Raw genomic sequence first — 19056 nt, 5'->3', positions numbered from 1 at the left:
GGGGAAGGGCATTCGCGGACTGGAACGGCAAGGCAGGGTTCAGCAGTGGGGGGGGGGGGGGTGGCTTGTAGGGAAAGCCCTGGGCCTGTGGTTCATGCTTCTGCAGCCCTACAGTTAGAGGAGCCTGGATGTGCCCCCAGTAGCCTCAGATCTGCCCTGTGAGGGAAGGGTCTGGAGGATCCCAGCTTGAGGGCTGCTGTGGAGCCTGTCATTGCATCACCTGGGTTAAGGAAGGACAGGTAGAAGGGGGGTTGTGGAGCCGCACCCCATCACTTCCTTTTCCAAGGCGAGACCTCAGCTCAGTGAAAGGGGGTGACACACAGCTCGCTAGAACCCATCTCCTGACTTCAGGACACGTCAGGGCTTGGGGAGAGTCGGGCCATCCCCGGAGGAGGTACCATGTGTTGGAGCACTGTTGAGAATGCAGTCGCTTTATTGAGAAATAGTTGTCACTGTGTCTAAGTGACAGGGCAGGAGCAGACACTTCTTCACAAATGGGCCTCTCCCAGAATCCCCTCTGGAGCCTAGCAGTGGGTCCCCCGTCCAGTGGCCTCAGGGACTTCGCAGATCCCCATCCACCTGGCCTCAGTTCCTTCCTCTCTCCCCACCCTCCAGGTGAACAACCAAAATCCGGAGAACGCAGTGGCTACAGCAGCCCCGGCTCCCCTGGGACCCCTGGCAGTCGCTCCCGCACCCCATCCCTACCAACGCCGCCCACCCGGGAGCCCAAGAAGGTGGCAGTGGTCCGCACGCCCCCCAAGTCTCCCTCTGCCAGTAAGAGCCGCCTGCAGACCGCCCCTGTGCCCATGCCAGACCTGAAGAATGTCAGGTCCAAGATTGGCTCCACTGAGAACCTGAGACACCAACCAGGAGGTGGCAAGGTAAGGGCTTGACCAGCTCTGCAAGTCAGGTCAGGGTGCAGCCTCCAAAGGAGCCCAGCACACAGGCCACCAAAGCACAGGCTCCTCCCTTCCTCTCTTTAGCCTTGCTGATTGGACAGTGGATTACCCTGGGGACTGCCTAGCTTGGACTTGGCCTTCCCACGTGGTTCTGGGGAAATTCGAGGTTTTACTATATGGCTGTCATGAAATTTCGAGGTCCTGAGGAACCCCCTTCCTTGCTTCTCACTTGAGCATTGCTCAGGCTGACTGACACGTCCTCAGAGTTCTAGAATCTGTGACTGAGAGATTATGTGGGTGTCAGCAGGCCTGACTCCCCCCTGAGTTTCTCCCGAGTCGTCCTCTGCGCACCCCGGATGTCTTACCTTGAGTCCTAGGCTCATTTTATGAAGACATTAGCCCTGTGGGATTGGGTTCACTCTCCTGACCTCATTTCAAGGCAGTCCTTGATCTAAAGGTTTTATCTCCAAACACAGTCCCATTGTGAAGTTAGGGTGTCAACATGTAAATGAGGGAACACACGTCCCCTCCCACCCAGCCCTGGTGTAAGGGAAAGCCAGTGAGGGCCTTGACGCTGTGATCCATTGCTGAGTCTACTGTCCTTGTCTTCTGGACAGCGTACTCCTGGGACAACACACCTCTGGGGTGCTAAGGCAGCTCCGCAGACTTTAGGGCCAATGCTTAGTTGCTGGAGGGAAGTTGGGTATAGCCCCCATGGGCACCTTCCCTGAAGTCCTGTGTTTTGTTGTGGGAAAGCCTTAGGCCCTCCCACTCGCTCTGCCCAGTGGGCTTTTCACAGCATTTGGGTCAAAGGACATAATTCATGTCTTCTTTTCTCCCCTCCGGAGGCTGGCTTTAGGTTAATGTCACTGGGTATCAACTTGGACCACTGACTTGGTCCTAGCTTGTGAACCCTTAAAGTCACCTGTGCTCTCTAACCCCCACAAATATCTATCTACCAGCCTGTTTCAGAAGGGGCCTGGAGCCAGCTGTGGCATTTGAGAGGACCACAGGCTTGAGGCCAATGCCTCAAAAAAAGAGGCAAGCGCATGGTGGCACAAATCCTTAATCCCAGCACTCAGGAGACAGAGTCAGGTAGATCTGTGGTGAGTTCCAGGCCAGCCTGTTCTATGCAAATGATCTCCAGGCTAGCCTGCTTCAGAGAAGAGGAGGGGGAGAAAGAAAAAACCCACAAAGCCACATGCTAGCCTCCGAGGAAAATGAACAACGTGATTGCAGTGACTTGCTGTAGCAAACGGGCACGCGGTGGCCAGCAGCACCTTCCTGGTCCCGGTCCCAGGCACACGGTGGCCAGCAGCACCTTCCTGGTCCCAGGCCCTGGAGCTCCTCTGGTAGCCACCAGCTGCCCACACCCCCAGTAACAGGACGAAGCTGTGGGTGTGGAGCTGGACCCTCCCCGGGGAAGAGGACCAACGGGCAGAAGAGGATGAGCGTTCAGAACACCACGGTCCGCGCTGCTCTCACCTCTGAGCCAGGCCTGCGCAAAGGCCCCTCTTGTGGAGGAAGTGATGATGGTGGCTTATTTGTTGCTTACTTGTTGCATTGCAGGGGATGCTGGAGAGAGGGAAAAAAGTGTTTCTCTGCAGCAGCGGCTCTGGTTCCATTAAAGATCCCATTGTGGCTTCCCGTGTGGTTTATAGAAGGATAAGTTCACGGGACCTGCGTGGTTTGGTCAGGGCTTTAGCAGAGTGACTCCGAAAGCCACCTGGAGTCTCTGTCGGCACCACAGCTGCCATCTGTCATTTGACTTCATTGTCTCCAGACTCCTAGTCCTCATCTACTTCTCAAAAATGACTGTTAGGGCCAGAACCCCCATGGGTGGAGAGAACTGACTCCTGCAGGCCGTCCTCTGACGTGCGCACACACACACACACACACACACACACAACAGATTAAAAATGTCAAAACAAAAACAAATGACCTTGGGCGGTGGTGGCGCACACCTTTTATCCCAGCACTTGGGAGGCAGAGGCAGGTGGATCTCTGTGAGTTGGAGGCCAGCCTGGTCTACAAGAGCTAGCTCCAGGACAGGCTCCAAAGCTATAGAGAAACCCTGTCTCAAAAAAACCAAAGAACAAAACAAAAACAATCAAAAACAAGTGACCTCTTAGAAGCTGCATCTCGGGGCACCTGTGACTGTCACCGTCCCGGGTGTCAGGACTTAGGACTTCCCAGACTCTATGAAGCACCCTAACTGGTTCTCCCATCTTCTTTCCCAGCCCCAGCACCAAGACTAGGAGGCAGACCCATCAGGGCTTTTGGGGGACACATAGTACGCAGTACCTGCAACTCCGAGACATTGAAGCTGAGAGCCTGTCTCCTCACCACCCCACATGTTAGTCTTGGCTGCTGCCAGGCCCGGTCCCTTCTGCCCCTTTCTGCCCCTTTCCTGTTCATGCCCCTCCTTCCTTGCTGACTCATCCTGTTCCCATTGGTTCTGGTCCTGGACAGCACTGTGTCCAGTGATCTCTGTGACTCTGGTGACCCCCAAACTGGGCTCCTTAGTCTCACCTCAGCTGCCTACCCCTTGGGAACGTCAGGTTCTTGCTTTATCCTGATCTGTGAGACCACCACCAGTTTAGAACACCCTTCCCTCATCTCTCTTCCCCCACTGAACTCCCCTATCTAATTAGCCTTGAGCATCCTGATAACTGAAGGGAACTCAGCTCCCTGAGGCCTTGAGGGCAGTGAGCTCTCACGGAACAGGGCTGCTGGGTGTCATCAAGAACTCAGCAGAGCCTGCAGTGTAGGATGGCTGCCCTGTCAGGCCCTGCCCAGTGTGGGGTGGGTTGCCAGGTTGGGCAGCTCTTTCAAATGAATACCAAGAACTGGCCTGAACAGGGAGTACAGCATTCTGCAATGTTCCGCAGAAGGAAGGGGCTTGGCCGGCCCCATCTGAGGAACCGTGCTGGGTAGTAATGCCTTGCCCATATCCTCAGAGGGCTAGGGCTAGAAGGAACAGCGTGACTTGTCCGGGACTTGAGCGGTAACAGCATGGGAAGTGACAGACAGAGCCAAGAATAGCCTCCCTCACATTCTATGAGGGCAGGAGGGTTGTCCTAACAAGCCTCAGCCCTTCAAGCAAAGAGCAATGCAATGACAAGCCATTTATTCTGGGTTGATGGACAGGGCCTGTAACACCCCCTGATGAAAGATTCTCAGAGCTGAGTTGACATCTTGAGTTCCTGGAATGTTTGCTTAATGAGACCCTATCTCAGAATCATTTACGGCCGGCCATGAAAGGGCAAAATTCTAAGAGTCTGAAGAATAGGGCCAGATATGTAACTCCTTTGGTAGAGCGCTTGCCTAGCACGCGTGAGGTCCTGGGTTCAGTCCACAGTACCAGATAGACCCTTCATGGTATGGTGCAGACAGGAACTCCCAAAACTCCAGAGAAGCAGGAGGATGAGAAGTTCAAGGTGGAGCTTCATTGCTTGAATTATTATTAATATGTATAATAATAATAACAATAATAATAACAATAATATATAGTATAATAATGTGATTTTAAAAAGAGCCTGGGGCCTGGTGAGATGGCTCAGTGGGTTAAAGGTATTTGTTGTCAAGTCTGATGACCTGAGTTCGATTCCCAGGGCCCAGAATGTTGCAAGGTGTCTCCTGCTTGCAGGTTGTCCTCCAGCCTTCAGGCCCCCACTTCCCCCACAGAAAATGAATAACATGGGGCTGGAGAGATTGCTGAGCAGTTAAGAGCGCTCGCTCTCGCAAAGAACCAGAGTTCCAATCTCAGCACCCACTGTGAACAGCTCACAACTGCTGTGACTCTGGCCTGGGACATCTGCCACTTTCCTCTGACTTCCTTGGGTAGTCAGGCACACAGACACACACACACACACACACACACACACACACAAAAGAACGCTGGGGTCAGCAAGATGGCTCAGCAGTGAAGGGCGCTTGCCACAAAACCTGACCACCTACCTGAGTTTGACCCCCAGGGCCTGGTGGAAGGAGAGAACCGACTCCAACAGGTTTTCCTCTGATGACCTCAAGCACACTGTGTCACGTTCACGTCTCTGCAGCTGCACAAATAAATAAATGTAATTTATATTTTTGGTAGGGTTCGAGACGGGGTTTCTCTGTGTAGCTTTGGTGCCTGTTCTGGAACTTGCTCTGTTGCCCAGGTTGGCCTCGAACTCCTAGAGATCCACCTGCCTCTGCCTCCTGAGTGCTGGGATTAAGGGCGTGCACCACCACCGCCCGGCTCCATAAAATGATTTTTTGTTGCAACTTCGTAACTGTAGTTTTGCTACTGTTATGAATCATAATTAAATATCTGTCTTCCAGTGGTCTTAGGTGACCCGTAAAAGGGTCGTTCTTCCCCCAAGGAGTACTCCACTCTGGTTGAGAACCGCTGCTCTAAAGAACGGAGCCCTGGGAAGCCCACTTTAGATGGTTCTGTCCAGTGGCTTCTCAAGGGGCATGAAATGCAGCAAGTGCTGTATTCTTGGGATGGAGGAGACCACATGTTGTAAGTATCCATCCGTGACCAGAGCACTTGGAAGGTGGAGGCAGGGAAACTGTCATTCAAGGCCAGCTTCAGTTACACAGCGAGTTCAAGGCCAGCCTGGGCTACCTTAAAAAAATTAATTATAAAAATTCACTTGTAACTGGAAGTATTAAGTAACAGGGGGTGACAGTAAAGTAAGAGATGAAAGGACATGCTAGGGGTGTGGCACAGGGACCCAGGTCCCCTCCTGACACTAACACCTAACCTGTAGCCTGGGATCCTTGAAAGTTTGTCTTGTTCTTTTGTTTTGTTTTGGGGTTTTTTTGGCTTTTGTTGTTGTTGTTCTTGTTTCGAGACAGGGTTTTTCTGTAGCTTTGGGGCCTGTCCTGGAACTAGCTCTTGTAGCTCAGGCTGGCCTCCAACTCACAGAGATCCACCTGCCTCTGTGCTGGGATTAAAGGTGTGCGCCACCACTGCCCAGCCTGTTGTTGTTTTAAGAAATGGCTTCCACTTATAATCCCAGTACCCAGGAAGTAGAGGTGAGAGAATTCAAGGTCATCCTTGGCTTCAGAGTGAGTTCAAGGTTAGCCTGAGCTACAGGAGACCCTGTCTCAGAATTAATTAATTAACAGATAAATGTTTTCACATTTTCCCTGTGATCTTCTTAGGCCTTAAAGAAGAATACTTACGCACCAATTGTGGCGGTTTATGCCTGTAACCCCAGCCCTTGAGAGACTGAACCAGGAGAATCGTAGGGCAAACCTATGTAGCTTCTTCTACATAGCAAGTCTCAAAAAACTAAATGCTACTAATACTAATACGAATACTAATGGGCCAGAAAGATGGCTCAGCAGGTAAAGGCCTGCTGAGTAAACTCAGGTGTAATCCTGGAGACTCGAGTTCAACCCCCAGAAACACATCAGGTAGAAAAAGAGAACCGACCGCACACAGTGTCACGCATGCCTGTGTATATCCATACATCACACACGGAGTGCACAATCACTAATAATAACAACAATAGTGATTTTTAAAAAGCTTTATGGCTGGGTGGTGGTGGCACACGCTTTTAATCCCAGCACTCAGGAGGTAGAGGCAGTTGAATCTCCGTGAGTTAAGGGCCAGCCTGGTCTGCAGAGTGAGTTCCAGGACAGCAAGCACTGTATAGTGAGACTTTGTCTTAAAACGAAAAGAAAGAAAGAAATTGCACTTCTTTCTAAACTAGTTTTTGGCTAGTGTTCAAGCATGAAAACAGCCTGGTTGACTGAGCAGTTGGAGCACTCCTCTGAAGATTTCCAAGTCCCACACAGGACACAGCCTGAGAGTCTCACAAGTCAAAAGTTTGCAGAGCCTGGAAGCACCGAGGGCAAAGGGTTGCTATATTACAGGCGACCACCAGGTGGCGATAGAGCGCTGTAGACAGCAGCCTCCACTCCTGGACCACCCATAGTTGTTGCTTCTCTGCAATGGTTATCTTTCCTGCTCCCTTGGTCTTTTTCTGTCTCTCGTCTTGGCTCATTTCTCTGTTTCTGTCCGCCCCATTCTCCTTCTCCTTCACCACTGGTCATATAGTTTTTAAACATTTTTAACATTCATTTAATTCTGTGCGTGTGTGTGTGTGTGTGTGTGTGTGTGTGTGTGTGTGTATTTAGGGGTAGGAGTTGGAAGTGGAAGTGTTTTTAAATGCATTTTATTTTTTGGACAGGGACTCATTTATTCCAAGCTGGCCTTCCGTGGCTGAGAATGGCCTTGAACTTCTGATGTTCTTGCTCTACCTCTCAAGTGCTAAGATTACAGGCTTGCATTACCACATCCAGTTTTATACAGTGTGAGGGCTTGAACCCAGGGCCTTATGCATGCTGGGAAAATTCTCTATCAATTAGCCTACGTCCCCAGTCACCGTTGAAAAGACAGCCTTAATAGTGGCTGGCCTTACTGGGCAGTCGTGGTGCATGCATTTAATCTAAGTACTTGGGAGGCAGAGGCAGGTGGATCTCAGTGAGTTCGAGGCCAGCCTGGTCTACAGAGTGAGTTCTAGGAGAGCCAGGGCTACACAGAGTAACCCTGTCTCGAAAAACAAAAACAAAAAAAAAAAAGCAAAACAACAACAGCATAATAATAGTGGCTGGCCATGGTACTTCATTGCCTTTCCCAGGTTGACTGGACTGAATACAAGCAGGCTTTCAGCATCCATCCCCAAGCTAACCGAGCACCTTGGATTTGAAGGCAAGGCTTTCTGTGGGCCTAGCTGCCCACACCAGGTTCATTGCCCAAATGAGGCGTTGCTCTGGCCACTGTCCAAGTGAGGCCCAGCCCAGCGCAGCTAGCACCAGTCTGGAAGCTCCTTGATCTAGAGGCTTGGGGCCAAGAAGGGATACCCCGAGAGTTCTGAACCCAGGCAGACCCAGAACAAGGCCCACCAAGGACTTGAAATTGCTTTGGGGTCTCTGGGAAGTGGGTAAACTAAAGTGGACCCAGCCAGATTCTCAGGACTGCTCCCTGACCACAGCCACTTCCCTCCTGAACAGAAGGCTCTCAGATGGAAACATCCTCTCCCTCGGGGGTATTTCCAGTGTCTAGTCAGCCAAAGCGCAGGACGGCAGAACCGTATATGCCACTGTTGCTACGACTCGGGTTTCACAATGCCATCCACCGCCCTCTTCTCTGCACCCTGCAAAGGGCATTGGCTTAACGTGGCCACTAACCGTAATTCCAGTCTGCTTTGTAAATATCTGTCCAGTGCCAAAACCCACAGTAGTGTGTTTCTTTTCCTACGAGGTTAGAATAAGAACAAACCACCCAGGGAGGTGGGGGTGTCTCTGTATGTGATTGCTTAATGTCCTGTGACTAATTCGGTTTCTTTGTATCCAGAAGACAGCTACCTTCCTCCAAAAAACTGTTGTCTTTGTTAAATAAGGAGTTACATAATCATTCGTCTTTCCTTTTTCTCATTGGCTTCCAGGAAGCTCAGTGCTGAATCTAATAGCCCGACTACCCTGTGTTGTGACACCATCCTTTTATGTGTCCTTGTTTTAACTGAATCTGTATTTTTTTTATTTTTTAATTTATTGATATTTATTGGGCTCTACATTTTTCTCTGCTCCCCTCCATGCCCTCCAGCCCTCTCCCAAGGTCCCCATGCTCCCAGTTTACTCAGGCGATCTTGTCTTTGTCTAATTTCTTTCTTTCTTTCTTTCTTTCTTTCTTTCTTTCTTTCTTTCTTTCTTTCTTTTTTCTTTCTTTCTTTTTTGGTTTTTCGAGACTGGGTTTTGCTGTAGTTTTAGAATCTGTCCTGGAACTAGCTCTTGTAGACCAGGCTGGCCTCGAACTCACAGAGATCCTCCTGCCTCTGCCTCCCGAGTGCTGGGATTAAAGGCGTGAGCCACCACTGCCCGCCTTACTTTGTACTACTTCCCATGTAGATTATATCTATGTAAATCTCTCTTAGTGTCTAAATTCTCTGGGATTGTGGTTTGTAGGCTGGCTTTCTTTGCTTTATGTTTAAAAACCACCTATGAGTGAGTACATGTGATAATTATCTTTCTGTGTCTGGGTTACCTTACTCAAAATAATGTTTTCTAGCTCCATCCATTTTTCTGCAAATTTCAAGCTGTCATTATTTTTTTTCTGCTGTGTAGTACTCCATTGTGTAAATGTACCACATTTTCCTTATCCATTCTTTGGTCAAGGGGCATTTAGGTTGTTTCCAGGTTCTGGCTATGACAAACAAAGCTGCTAAGAACATAGTTGAGCACATGTCCTTGTGGCACGATTGAGCATCTTTTGGATATATACCCAAAAGTGGTACTACTGGGTCTTGAGGAAGGTTGTGTCCTAATTTACTGAGAAATCACCACACTGACATCCAAAGGGGTTGTACCAGCTTGCATTCCCGCCAGCAATGCAGAAATATTCCCTTTTCCCCACAACCTCTCCAGCATAAGTTGTCATCAGTGTTTTTGATTTTGGCCATTCTTGCAGGTGTAAGATGGAATCTCAGAGTTGTTTTGATTTGCATTTCTCTGATGACTAAGGATGTTGAACATTTCCTTAAGTGTCTTTCAGCCATTTTAGAGTCCTCTGTTGAGAGTTCTCTGTTTAGGTCTGTACTGTTTTTTTTTTTTTTTTTATTGGATTATGTGATCTTTTGGTGTTCAATTTCTTGAGTTCTTTGTATATTTTGGAGATCAGACCTCTGTCTGATGTGGGGTTAGTGAAGATCTTTTTTCATTCTGTAGACTGTTGTTTTGTCTTGTTGACTATGTCCTTTGCTTTCCAGAAGCTTTTCGGTTTCAGGAGGTCCCACTTATTGTTTCTCTCAGTTGCTGGGGTTTCTCTGAGCTGCTGGGGTTATATTTAGGAAGTGGTTCCCTGTGCCAATGCGTTCAAGTGTACTTCCCACTTTCTTTTCTATAAGGCTCAGTGTGGCTGGCTTTATGTTGAGATTCTTAATCCATTTGGACTTGAGTTTTGTGCATGGTGATAGATATGGGTCTATTTTCATTTTTCCACATATTGATATCCAGTTATGCCAGCACCACTTGTTAATATGCTTTCTTTTTTCCATTTGATATTTTTTGCTTCTTTATCAAAGATCAGGTGTTTAAAGAGGTGTGGATTGACATCCGGGTCTTCTATTTGGTTTCTGAGTCTGTATTTTCTAATTCTAAACTGCTCCCCATCTAGTTTTCTCGAACTCACAGAGATCCGCCTGCCTCTGCCTCCCAAGTGCTGGAATTAAAGGTGTGCGCCACCACTGCCGGCTTATTTTTATAAAGGTATCATACTAGGCTCAGGCTGGCCTGAAGCTCACTATGTATATAGTTCAGGAACTCACCTCGCGAGAGCCACGAACCTCCAAATACCCGCAGAAGGCAGCACAACAAACTGGCTTTGTCAGCAGGGGACCCAGGGAGATGAGTGCCCTTTCAGGGGGTGATGGAGGAGGGTCTTCTATCAATCTGTTGATTTCATTGGTTAATTAATAAAGAAAACTGCTTGGCCTGATAGGTTAGAACCTAAGTGAGTGGAGTAGACAGAACAGAATGCTGGGAAGAAGGGAAGTGAGTCAGATGCAATGAAGCTCCAACCCAAGATGGACGTAGGCTAGAATCTTCCTGGTAAGCCACCCCTTGTGGTGCTGCACACATTACTAAATATGGGTTAATCAAAATGTGAGAGTTAGCCAGTAAGAGACTGAAGCTAATGGGCCAAGCGGTGTTTAAAAGAATACAGTTTCCGTGTAATTATTTTGGGTAAAGCTAGCCGGGAGGTGGGACACAGCCCACCGTTCCTTCTACAAGGAGGCCATTTGGAGGGCTGGCTTGAGCGTGTTTAGAACACCTGTCATTTCGACTTAGAAGTCCTGTTTCTAGGAGTCTGTGCCATGAAAATGATCCACAGTACAGAAACATTCCTTGCCAAGATACGTTCACAGTGGGCTGTTCATATTGAACATGGAATCGATGCAAATATTTGGTAGCCCAAGAACAGTCCAGACAGTGAGTTCGCTTCTGGAGAGCAATTTTACCCATCTTGGCTAGCAGCTACGAAGCAGACTGTAAGCCAGCGCTGTGGAGGAACTGGACGCAGGAGGCCGTGGTGTTTAAGGTCATCCCTGGCTACACACTGAGTTTTGAGACCAGTTTGGGAAAATATGAGAATCTCTTTCCAAAATCTGAAAACATGTCTGCGAAAGATAAAATAAAACAAAAAAACAAAACACTTTTTTAGCAACTTAAACCAGATTTCCAATATTCAAATCCTAGGTCAGGGCTAGGTCTAGACTTTCCCCAGTGTCCCACAGGTTTAAGAATAGCCAGTAGCTCCTCCAGCTGCCACCTCAAAGGGAAGGAGAGCTTCTTCTGAAGCCAAATGTGAGTGACCATGGTCCCAGAACATGAATTTAGGTCACCCCCAAATAACATATTCTGATCTGGTGATAGTGTAGTGAAGGTTTCCTAATAACACAATAGAATAAAATTATAAATGGAGGTAGTTGAAAAAAATTTTTAAATCTCAACTTAAGCTGGTCAGGTGGTACACACCCTTGATCCCAGCACCTGGTGGGCAGAGGCAGGCAGATTTCTGTAAGTTCAAGGCTAGACTGGTCTATGGAGTGAGTTTCAGCACAGCCAGGGTTACATAGTGAAATCCTGTCTCAAAACATGCCCCCCCCCAAAAAAAGAGCTAAAAAGTATTTTTAGAAGTATTTATTTATTGCATGTAGGAGTGTGCGTGTGTGCCACTGCAAGCATGTGGGAGCCAAGGACATGTGTAGTCTGGTGGCAGCCATCTTCACCCTCACCAAGCCATCTGCCAGCTCAACTCAAGACAATTTGGCTGGGAACCTTCTCATTCCAACTGTCCGGCGGCGCACGGAATCTTATGCGCTGTATTGCACTGGCGGGGTTTGGGGGGTTTTGTTGTTTTTCTTCTGAGAACTTGACACAGGGGACTCCCTGTTTACACTCATCACTCCACCCCAATCTGGTAGCCTTCCCACATCTGTTTTCGAGTCCCCAGTCCCATTTTCGTTCAGATCCATTTTGTGATCTCTGAGTCTAGTAGGTTGGCAGCGTGCCTTCTCAGGCAGCTTCTTTGCGTCTTGCACCCCCCAGGAGGCGGGGCTCAGACCTGGTTCTCCCCAGCAGCACGCAGGTCAGGGGTCACTGCCCTGGGTGTGGTCATCACTCATTCTTTTTTCTGGCTATCAAAGGTGCAGATAATTAATAAGAAGCTGGATCTTAGCAACGTCCAGTCCAAGTGTGGCTCGAAGGACAATATCAAACACGTCCCGGGCGGCGGCAGTGTGAGTACGGTCACACTCTCCATGCAGTGTGCTGCAGCCTTTGCTGTGACACGTGTCATAAGTGTGTACTTGTGAGACATTGCAGAGAATAAATCCCCGCAGGCTCAGGGCCTCCGGTGTCCCTACACTTAGGTTTGCTGTCCCCAGACTCCCCTCCCCATGTTCAGTGAAGGGACAGCAGAATTGGGACAGCAATTGGCTCCCGCTGGCCCTTCCCTGAGAAGCTGGGTCCCCACAGTACCATGCCCATGTCCCTAGAAGCCCCACAGCCTGCTAGAAATGGGCTGAAGACTGGCACCCAAGCCTGGACTGTCACCTCTCCGGAGCCTCCTCTCTGGAACAGTTCTGCTGTGGATGGATGGTCCGTATGATCTGAGCAGATGCTAAGGACTTCCTGCCTCATGTCAAGGGCAGAGAGGGTCCTAGCCACCCTAGTCACCCTCCATTTCTCATCTGGGTCTCCATCTTCAAGAGAGGAAGCAATTCCTAAGCCTCAGTTAACGTTTAAAACCAGCCCCTGCTCCACCCCCCGACCCAATACAGGGACTCTGGCTGCAAAGAGCCTAAGAGAGGTTGCGGGTGGTATCTATTGCCCAAGTCCAGTTTGCCAGAGAAAGGTTGCTTAGGGTTTTAAATTTGTCCTCTAAACACCACTGGGGACCCAGCTTATAGGCAGTGAGTCCGTGCGAGATGTTCTCAGGCTTCCCTGATGGTCTTAAAGACTCCGACGTCCTCCTGGCTAGCCTGTGTCCACAGGGCAGGATATACAAACTGGGTTTCTCCAGGCCAATTCCCTCATCCCCAGCTCTGGGTCAGTCCCAGGAGGAGCCCGGGCTCTCGGAAAGAGTTCCTGCTGGCTCAATCTTGTGACTGTGTGCCCTGGCCCACAGGGTTTATTCTTGCAATGTGCTTCTGCCTCCTGCCCTGGCACCTGCCCTGCCTTCTGCCTCTCGGACCTTTGGCCCCAGAGCAGCAAGTGCTGGCCTTGTGGCTACTGCTTCTTATGCTTCCTCACGGTGTCTGCTGTTTCCTCTGTCCTCCACTCACGGCCGCTCCTGCCATCCCCACCCCGTACTTGTGTGTTTTTGCTTCAGAAGGAGAGGCGCGGCTGTTGCCTACACTGTAGTTATTGCCCTCTCTGTGTACATTCAATAAACTGTTCTAGAAAGAGATGGGTGGGGGAAAGAGATGGTCACTAACGACTCCCGTTGCTGTCTTTGTCCCTGGGCCCTTTAATGTTGTCATTTAGGGTGTGTTGACCTCCCAGCCCAGGCCTGCTGTGGTTGGGGAGGAAAGACAGGGGCATCTGGTTTGGCTCATGTCTGGTCTGCTGCTGGGGCTGAAGGCTCTGGCTCCAGTGGGCTGCAGAGGGCGGATGCCCCTGCAGGGGAAATGGGGAAGAGCCAGCGCAGGGTAGCTCTGGTCACATGCTTGTTGCCTGATGAGGCTCCAGTGCCCAGGATGTCAGGGAACTTTCCTAATGTGTGCAGCAGTATGTCAGCCTGTGGACTAACCTTTGACCTTATATAGAGTCACAAGATAAACTAGGCTGACTATGAGGACTGTCCTTGGCCTGTGGCCGCTGTTGGCTACATAATAGACCTGTAGAGAAAGCTCTCTTGAGGGAGGGAGCTGGTGGTTATGGCCTCTGGCATTTTGGGTTGCAGGATCCCTGGCCTGGACTGTACATCTGGCTTGTTGCTGGCTCTTGCTAGGGTGGAAGGACTTGCAGCGGGCAGGCTGCTCCTCCATCTGTGCCTCCTGGCTGGGCTGTAGCCTCCTCTCTAGGGCTGCTTCCCCACGCCCTGTACATTCTTTCCTCCTCTGGCTATTCCAGGCTTCCAACATCTCTTACCCTGCCACACCCTGCCACTGACTCTCAAGAGACTCTACCTGGGCCGGAGGGAAGAGTGAGGCTCTGGTCCCTGTAGCATTCCTGTCTCCTCTTGGAGGTCTCAGACTCCCATGGATTGCAGAGCACAAGTTCTCCTGTTGGGGGAGCCAGCCCCTTTGCTCTCCCATCATCACCTGCCCAGAACTCCCACCATACCCTGGATCTGTCTGCAGAAAGTCCTCGGCACCATCTGCTCTTCATCCACTTTCACAGGGGCCGGGTGACACCCCAGCACACTGACGTGTGACCCCAGCACACTGACGTGTGACCCCAGCACACTGACGTGTGAGGCCACAGCCCTCCTCTTCCATCAAGTCCATTAGCAGAAAAAGAAACACATCTCACACACACACACACACACACACACACACACACACACACACCCCACAACGCAGCATACCATCAGCACAGCTCTCCATGAAAATGAGAGGGGTCTATCTGCTTAGCCATCTGTAGAACATTCACCTTGCTTTGCCCACTCTCACATGGACAGGAGATGACCCTCTCCCTCGCTGGAATGACCCCACTCGTGGCCTATATAGGAGATCCATGGGATTTGGAAGGTGGCAATTAGTGACCAGCTCTCTAAGCTGCAGACCACAGTTCTGAGAGACTGGCTTCCAGGAGCCCCATCTACCTGGGTGGCCTCCTTCAGAGTGTTCTCTCAGGACACAACTGTCATTCCCCAGAGCAGGATCGTTGGGCTGTCAGGTCTCCCCGTGTGTCCTGTCTGCTCACTCATGCTTGCTGAGCCACTAAGCCTGTGATTTCTGCTGTGTGCCTGCCCTCCCAGTTAGTGTCGCTTTGCTTTTTCCAGTAGAGGATGAAGTGTCCAGGGGACACCACATGGCTCTTACCTGAGTCATGGCGCTGTCCTGGGTCCTGTATGCCACCTGATGGTCCAGGACTGTGGGAGTTTCCTGGATGTTCACTCCTCCTTGCCACCTCTCCTCTCTGAGTCCCTTCTGACGAGATCACCTGGAGGCTGCAGGTCACTTCCTCCACTGTGTGTGACTGGTCTTTCCTCAATGAAAAGATTTGTGTTTCTCTATTTAAATATCTGCTAAATAGTGTGATCACGCACAAGGACCAGGCATCCCTTCCTGTTTTTCCTTGAGAGTTTCTTTGGGTTTCTGGGATTGAAGATGGTCCCATAGTCACTTTGTAAGGACCCAGCTGTCTGGATTTGGGGAGCATATTATCCTCCCTGAGTGGGGTGTATCCGGAAGCTGATGGAAGCCACTGGCAAGTGGTCCATTGGACTTAGCTTTGTGTTACCCCCCCCCCTAGTAACATAACCCCCTTTATTCTCTGTCTCCTTCCCACCCTTTCTGACCTGCAGGTACAAATTGTCTACAAGCCAGTGGACCTGAGCAAGGTGACCTCCAAGTGTGGCTCCCTAGGCAACATCCATCATAAACCAGGTAGCCCTTGAGGAAGGAAGGCTGTGGGATGGGAAGGTGCGGGCTAGGCCAGCAGGTGCCTCCTGGAATACGCCAACCTAGACAGTAAACACTAAATGTGAAAGTGCTGTGTGACCCGGGAGGTGTGACTGTCCCTGCTGGCTCCTGAGCAGGGCTTTTTCAGCCTAGACAAGGGGTGGAGGGAGAGAAAGAGCTGGTTCCAGATTCCATTGTACGGCTCTCCAGAAAAGCCTGTAAAAGAGGACTAGCTGTGGGACTGATTGGACCCCCAAAGGCCAGCTCCGTGGACATCTCAGCTTTGTCCCAGCCAGCACAGGGGTCACTTCATCAACAGCTATAACATAAGACTTTCTGGGCTGTTGTTCTACCCTCGCTGCGACTTTGTTTAAACAAAGCACCCCTCCCAGGAAAGCAGTATAAGTCTCCTCCCCTCCTGCTACACCCTGGTGTGGTGACCCAAGTCAAAGAGGCAGACGGGGTTAGGGTCTCTCCTCATTGTGCATTTGACATGCAATGTGATTCCCAGATCCTGAGGGGCTGTGGCTTCAGGATGCTCAAATGAAAATCTCCATTGCTGGAAGTTTAGAGTTCAGCATGCCTTCTCCTGGCCAAGCTTCCTGTACCTTTGAACCATCTCAGGAGAAAGATTTTGTGGAGTAAATATCCGATGTACATCTCAATTAGAGATGAGGCAGGTGATTTGGAAGTCCTTACAAGGGCTCCCTTGTGGTCAAGCCTCCTTCTAGATAAAGTAGAGCCCTAGCAACTCCCAGAGGGTGGGCTGTTCTTGTGATCACTGGCCCAGCCTCTGCAGGAGTCAGAATGGGCACATTAAGGAATGTTCCCTGCCAGAAGGGTGACAACTAACCTAATTGCTATCAAGCCTACAGCAGCCCCAGGCACTGTGCTCTGCAGGCTGTTACCTCATTTAATATATGCTAAGTCCCCCAGACCACAGAAGATGGCAAGAGGCTCTTGTGTGGGTTGTGTTCCAGGAGGGGGCCAGGTGGAAGTAAAATCTGAGAAGCTGGATTTCAAGGACAGAGTGCAGTCGAAGATTGGTTCCTTGGATAATATCACCCATGTCCCCGGAGGAGGGAATAAGAAGGTAAGGGGGGGACAAATGGGGAGGCCACATGGGGAGGGGGGTTAGTGGAGTGGGCTAGGCTGGTCCTAGAAGGCCCCATATGGGCTGTCTAGCGATGGGTTCTCACCCTGAGCTCAGTGTACCAAGAAACACTGCGTGAGACCAAAGACAGGTCTTTTCCGCTGGTTGCCAGGAAACTAGAGCAAACTAGCGAAGCTGAGGATGAGCTTCAGCTGGTAGAGCGCTTGCCCAGCAAGCACAGAGCCTGGGTTCTGTCCCAGCACTGCATAGACTGGGCATAAACTGTAATCCCGGGTGGAGGCAGGAGGGTCAAGAGTTCAAGATCACCCTCGGCTGCATCGTAGGTTTCAGGCCCGCCTGTGCTACCTGAGGTTCTCACCAGACAGACAAAGGGCAGAATAAGTCTGTGGTTCTGAAGAGAAGTGCTCCCACTGCTCCCACTGAGGCTGCTGTGTCTTGTCTCAGGGCTGAGGACTGGGTACCTAGTGGGCATGGGTATGTGTGGGGTAAGGGCACACAAAGGTGTGTGTGGCTCCGAGCAAGCTTCTTTTGCCCCCACACAGGGTGTGAAGCCGCCCTGGCTTCTCCTCTTTGGCACAGACCACCTCCACACTTGCCTGGCCCAATACCATGCAGGTAGCCTCCTCCGCAGGGTCCTCCCGGGAAATGACTGAACAGAGGGAATGTTCTGGAATCAGACCTAGCCCAGCATGAGAAAGGGTACTTACCCAAGGTGGCTCAATTGTCTTTCTACCTGGCCATGTTGGGTGTCCCCTGGGAGTCCCCTGCCTGGCAAGTCCCCACAGCTCCCTGCTTTCCTCTGCAGCTGCATGTCTGCATCCACTGCTTATGTAAAGCCTCTGGTGACTATGAGGCACCCGAACCGCTGATGTGCCTGGCCGGCATACAGCCAGCAGGCTGAGGGGTTCTTCCCCCAGATGACCTATAAGGGCAGATCCTCTGGTCTTTAGGACCCCAAAGCGGACACAGACCTTTGCTGCCCCAGAGCAGGAGATCCTCCAGTCTTGGGAGCTGACAGAAGCTGAAGAGAGGATACCTGAGGGCTGCTGGACAGGCTCCCTTCTCTGGGAAGGTGGGAAAGCCTCATCAACGGCCAGAGCTCTGCTATTTCTGCCACACATCGCTCAATTTAAATACAAAGCCTCCTGCATTTTGCTCCCATACAGGACCTCTTGGCCATAGGCCTGACTCCACCTCGGTCTGATTCAATAGGACTGGAGCAGATCTAGGCCTTAGAGATTCCCTGGGTAAGGGAAGTTCTCCACCAGCACGGGAACTTCTATGCCCGGGAGGAAGCTCTGGGCAGGCAGGACTCCTGTGGGGGCCTGTTGTAGGCAGAGCTTCAGTGTGCTGGCCTGTTTCTCCTTCAGAGAAATACTGGCACCCCAGAGGTGGGGTGAGGTCCAAACAAAAGAAGGTCCCTGTGTCCTTCGACTGGAGAACTGGAGATGGGTGGATCAGGAGTTCAAGGTTATCCCTGAGCTGCACAGAATTGGAGCCAGCCTGCGCAGCCTGAGACCTTATCTCACAAAACCGGAAACAGCTGGCCCTAGCCGGTCAAACACCTTTAATCTCAGCATTTGGGAGGCAGAGGCAGGCAGATCTCTGTTGAATTTGAGGGCAGCCTGGTCTATATATCGAGTTCCAGGACAGGTGGGGCTAATAGAGCGACCCTGTAAAACACACACACACACACACACACACACACACACACACACACACGCGTGCGCGCGCGCGCGTGCACATTTTAATCAAAGATTCTCTCAAGTACAATAATATGGAAGGTCCCTCTTAACCAAAAAGAAGAGCATACAAAAGCCTGATTTTTCTCGATGTCCACATTCAAGCTCCCAGCAAGAAAGACTCTTCACCTAGGGTCTCTGACCTCAGAAGTTGTATGGAAATACCGTATATGTGTTGCATACATATGTGCACACTTGGCTCAAAGTCTGGGATCCAGAACAAGGTTGAGACATTTTGTGTCCACCACTTTAATGTAGAGACTGTTATACATGCCTCAGACTGCTTTCTGCTTCCCTTTGGACTCCTGGCTATAGTATTGTGTGTCTGTACCCCCAACTATATATGTGTATTGCATGTACATGAGTATTCAAGTGAGCACACCCATGTACATACATGCAGAGGCCAGAGCAGAACATCAAGTGTCCCATTCACTGTCCACCTTATTGCCTTGAGACAGGGACAGGGTCTCTCACTGAACCGCAAGCTTGCTGTTTTTGCTAGACTGGCTACGAGTGAGGTTCTGGGATGTACCTCTTTCCATCCCCAAATGCTGAGGTTACAAGTTACAGACATGCACAGACCTGCCCTGCTTTTTTACTTGGGTGCTGAGGATTCAAACTCAGGCCTTTGTGTTTGCAGAGCAAGCACTCCTGTCCACTGAGCCACCTCC

The 19056-nt window shown here is 50.5% G+C and overlaps 1 protein-coding gene across 8 annotated transcripts in view; it reads left to right on the top strand.

Moving 5' to 3' along the window:
- Mapt (microtubule associated protein tau) overlaps positions 1 to 19056 on the top strand; it is a 95613-nt gene that overhangs the window by 71309 nt on the left and 5248 nt on the right. For all 8 annotated transcript variants that reach the window (XM_038326540.1, XM_038326548.1, XM_038326542.1 and 5 more), the window contains 4 exons: positions 616 to 881; positions 12104 to 12196; positions 15433 to 15514; positions 16510 to 16622. In XM_038326540.1, coding sequence (XP_038182468.1) covers positions 616 to 881; positions 12104 to 12196; positions 15433 to 15514; positions 16510 to 16622 — 554 coding nt within the window. The remainder of the gene's footprint in view (positions 1 to 615; positions 882 to 12103; positions 12197 to 15432; positions 15515 to 16509; positions 16623 to 19056) is intronic.

This window comes from Arvicola amphibius, chromosome 4 (assembly GCF_903992535.2).
Source record: "Arvicola amphibius chromosome 4, mArvAmp1.2, whole genome shotgun sequence".
In the NCBI taxonomy this organism is placed as follows: Eukaryota; Metazoa; Chordata; class Mammalia; order Rodentia; family Cricetidae; genus Arvicola; species Arvicola amphibius.
Note: the sequence above shows the minus strand (reverse complement) of the source record. Positions and strands in the feature narration are given on the sequence as shown.